At 36.7% G+C, this 4,586-nt stretch overlaps 1 protein-coding gene across 1 annotated transcript; it reads left to right on the plus strand.

The window, feature by feature from the left end:
* The first annotated feature begins 2,688 nt into the window (after positions 1–2,688).
* Positions 2,689–3,645, plus strand: LOC106778558 (protein NDR1). The gene has a single exon (XM_014666527.2). The coding sequence runs from the start codon at positions 2,975–2,977 to the stop codon at positions 3,623–3,625; it is 651 nt and encodes a 216-aa protein (XP_014522013.1). The 5' UTR covers positions 2,689–2,974; the 3' UTR covers positions 3,626–3,645.
* The last annotated feature ends 941 nt before the right edge of the window (positions 3,646–4,586 follow it).

Raw genomic sequence — 4,586 nt, forward strand, 5'->3', positions numbered from 1 at the left:
GAGGGGTGAGTGGGTGAGCTTCAAGGTGAGAGATACGTGTATGAATGTCAGTCATTTGGGTGGAAAAAAGAGACATTTGTTTGAGCACATCATCCAATTTGTCAGAGCTTGAAGCAGGTGTTGCCATGAATGGATCTGGCCGTTGCGATACATCCACTGAAACCAAGCCAAGGCGGCGCCGTCCAAGTAAAACGATGCAACGGTGATGCATTCTTCTTCGGGGGTATTGTGATACTCAAAAAATTGTGTGATTTTGAAGAGCCATCCGAATGGATCGGTGCCATCAAAGCGCGACACATCTAGCTTCAGGAAATGGCGTGAGGAGGAGTTGATGTCACATGCGGTGAGGTGATGGAGGAGGGGTGAGTGGGTGCGCTTCAAGGTGAGAGATACGTGTATGAATGTCAGTCATTTGGGTGGAAAAAAGAGACATTTGTTTGAGCACATCATCCAATTTATCAGAGAGATTTTTCAAACGTGTACCATCAGTCATGGAAAAGGTCAATGAAAGCACCAAATGTTAGAAAAGAGAAATAAACCCTGGATTAGAGGTCGGGCATCCTCCTAAGAAAAGGACAAGAGGAGAGATGAGAAACTTTTTTCCCCCTTTTCATTCAATGCAAAATAACTAATTAAAGGAAATGCAGACAGAAGATTTCTCTCTGCTACGTGGCACTCAGGCCATAACAAACATAACAATTATAACAAACTTCTTCTAGAATTCTCTAAGGTAAAGGAAATGGACTATTCTAGAAATAGATAAAATTAGACCACCCTACAGGCCTTCTAGTCATTCTTTTGGACCTATTGTTCCCATATGTAAAACCTTGCTTACCAAAATGCTTCTTTACCCAAGCACTAGAATAATCAGGTCAAACAATATTGATTTAAATTATTCCATAAAGAATAATAAAACAGAATAAATCTTGAATAATGAATGTGTCGCCAATATTGAATAGCTTGATATTCAATTATTCAGTAATAGTAAAATAAATTTATGTGATTCAAGATAAAACAAATAAAGTTGAAATATTGGTGAAGAGATTGTCGCAGGTATTCCCGACACTTCTACTAGGCAGATTAATGTATATTATCAGACCTTTGCATCATTAGAAAATAAATAAATGGAGCAAAGGCTTTAATAATCTATAAAAAGAATAAATTGACGGCATTCATTTTGTTTTGCCTCGTATTTCACATTCCCATGATAGTTTGTCCATTGTGGTTACTTTTCTACGGGTTGCTGATATATTTTTATAATGATATATTTATCTTTTTTATATATCATTATATATCTTTTACATGATATAATGAAAAAAGTGATTCTAATGCCCCCAAGTAATTTACGGGTAGGTTTTTATTACTTTATTTGAAAATAAGAAATACTTATAGAGAGACGATAATTTATGTAGTTTTTGCCTTGTTGTAGATTCTTGGTGTTGATTTGAAGTAGTAATGTTAAGACCGAGTGTTCGTCTTGATTCCTTGTAATTTTAGTGGGATGTCGTTTGATCCCATGGTGGGCATCAAAATGTTTCGGTAACATTTGTCTGGGTTCGGTCGTCCTTCCTTACAATGCTCCGATCGTCCAACTTTTCAAATAATCCTTCTCGAGTGGTGGTTGACCTGCAGAAGACATTCCAACGCTCAAGTCAGATATGTTTCACAGAGAGGTCTATATTTTTATTAGGATAGATCAAGATGTCTGTTCCTGGACATCAATTGTATATTTATAGGGCTTGTGGCAGCCAAGCACATTGATTAACCATTAACTCAATATATTCTAGTGCAATCAAACCTAATAATAATTAATCATGAATACCGTATATTTGTAAAGTGTAAGATAATATGACCTATTAATACCTGATAATTGCCCATGAATAATTAACTCCGATCGACATATTTCATATAGTACAAGTCTGATTTGTTATAATTGTCAAGTGAATTTATAACTGGCTTATGTGATTAATTAATCGATTACATGCACATGATAATCTATTAAAACAGAAGCAAAACCTTAACAGACTACATAAAAACCTTAATCGATTATAATGCGTTAGGATTTTAAAAATCCTATATATATGTGACTTAGTTATGTTTCAAAAGAATCAATTGTTATCATTTTCAAATACTAACGTTTACATTGAGTTTTGAATACAAGAGCGTTCAAGAAGAGATCTTGGAGAATCAAGGCTATATTGGTTACTTATACATCAAGATTCTTTCAAGAAAAATGAATTAAAGTTGTTCTGATTTGATTTGCACCAAGAGGAGTGTGACTTGAAGATCAAAATCATCAAGGCTACATTGTAGAGGAAGACCCCATTCATTCGAAACACATTAGATTCTATAGTTTAAAGTTATATTTTGAATAACTTAATTTTAGATTGTGTGATTGAAAAAATGGTAACGATGAGGGATACATACATGGGCCCGTTTTTATAGTCAGGTAGGTGAGAGAATAAAAGCGAGAAAGCAATCACCACGAGGCTTCAGCGCAATTTGCTTTAAGTTTTTTTTTTTTTTTTTGTTGTTACTGTGTATCATACGCGTGCACACTGAACTCACGCGCTTTAAAGATTCTTTTCTGTTTATTTTTTAAGCTTTATTTTATGTTATTTGAATGTTTAGTAATAACTCAAAGTCTAATATCCAAATAAAACAAACTATACAGGTTGATAGTGTGCTAATTATTTAATGTTTTTACTGAGATAATAATAAATTTTGTTCTTAAATATGTTAGCTTTTCTGTTTTCTTTTTAGTGTTTATTAAAAACCACAGGAGAAAAAACACGGTCATGAAATTTCCCAGGATGTAGAATGTAGTGATGGTAGTAGGATCCAAGAACACTTCTTCGAAACTTCCCAACACCTCTGGCAAACTATAATAATCCAACAACAGAGCATAGAACAAAACAGCACCGAAACGACACTCTCCGTTGAGTTTCTATATCCGAAATTCCGGCCACCATAGATGGCGCAGGATAGCTGCTGCACACGCTGCACCGCCTTCATTATACTCATAGGTTTAACCGCACTGTTCCTGTGGCTGAGTATGCGCGTGGACGAACCCCATTTGTACCTCGAAAAAATTTACGTTCCTGCCCTCAACAAAACCCTAAATCACTCTCCCGGAAATACCACCATCCTCTTCACCGTCAGGCTCGTCAACTCTAACAAGGACAATGGAATCAAATACGACGACGTTCACCTCACTTTCAAGGTCTTCGTCAGCAACAACACCACGCGCCCTCTCGGGAACGCCACCGTGGGCCGCTTCTACCAGGGCCGCAACAAGAAGGCCTTCAAGCCTGGCTATCTCAACGGCGGCGGTAACCTCACAGTCACGGTTTCCGGGAAGGTGGTGTACCGCGTGGACTTCACCACGGCGATCAAGTACAAGATTGTTTGGTGGTACACGAAACGGCACCTTTTGTGGGGAGGGGTAAATGTGGAAATGAACGATTCCGGGTTGAAAGTGAACCGGAAACCTGTCAGGCTTGGCGGTAAAAACCCGGAGGTGATCCCGTCCGGCGCACCCGAATCCCGTGGATGCTATCGTGCACTTGTCACTTTTTTTGTGGCTGTTTTTGTCCTTCTGCACGATTCTCATCGGTTTAGTTGACTTGAGTTTATCATTTTTCATTTTTGTGTGTATTATTTTATTTAATTATTAGTTTCTTTTTATAAATGATTGGTCGCAGAGATATTTTCTATTTTGTAATATGTATTGTTTCTTTTTATTTTCTATAGCTTCGGTTGATAATGAAAATCGGATTTGAAAGAAGTGATTAATCACATGAATTATTGGGAGAAAAATAACTTATCCATTGAATATTAAGTATATGATGAAGAATACCAATAGTAATTAGTAATCATAATAGTAATTAGTAGGATATATAGGATGTAACGTGATATTATTTTTAGGTTTAAATCCTTTAATTGTCCATATTTTTGAGGTATTTTTCCAATTTTATTTATTTTTTATTAAAATTTTCAATTTGGTTCTCAAAAGAGCTAATTTTAATCAAATTGACCCTTTCCTTTAAAAAAAGTTAATGTCGTAAAATTTTTGGACAGCACAGTGGATGAGGTGTTAATGTATGCACAAGTGTCAATGATCTGATGAAACATGTCAATGATAGAAACGTGGAATTTGACAAAAAAAACAATTTAAAATAGATTGTTAAATTTGATTTCAACAACACTCGTGCAGAGTAATGTGATTTGTGGAAGAGAAAGCTATTTCAGAGCAATTTTCAACTTCGGAGACTCCAATTCTGACATTGGCGGTCTCTCGGCGGCGTTCGGACAAGCTCCTCCTCCCAACGGAATCACATTTTTCCACTCTCCAAAAGGACGATTCTCCGATGGCTGCCTCATAATCGATTTTATAGGTAATAAAAAGTAGCTATTAGATAAGTTCTTTACTGAAGCATCATCGCACGAACGTTTGATAAAAATGAATTTGAACAGCGCAGAGCTTGGGCTTGCCTTATCTCAGTGCTTACTTGAACTCGGTGGGGTCCAATTCAGCCACGGAGCGAATTTCACCACTATAGGATCCACCGTCACACCTCAGAACA

This window comes from Vigna radiata, unplaced genomic scaffold (genome assembly GCF_000741045.1).
Source record: "Vigna radiata var. radiata cultivar VC1973A unplaced genomic scaffold, Vradiata_ver6 scaffold_23, whole genome shotgun sequence".
NCBI classification, from domain to species: domain Eukaryota; kingdom Viridiplantae; phylum Streptophyta; class Magnoliopsida; order Fabales; family Fabaceae; genus Vigna; species Vigna radiata.

What these genes read in the sequence shown, in the direction of transcription:
- LOC106778558 (XM_014666527.2), top strand. Translation starts at nt 2,975, where the DNA reads ATGGCGCAGGATAGCTGCTGCACACGCTGCACCGCCTTCATTATACTC.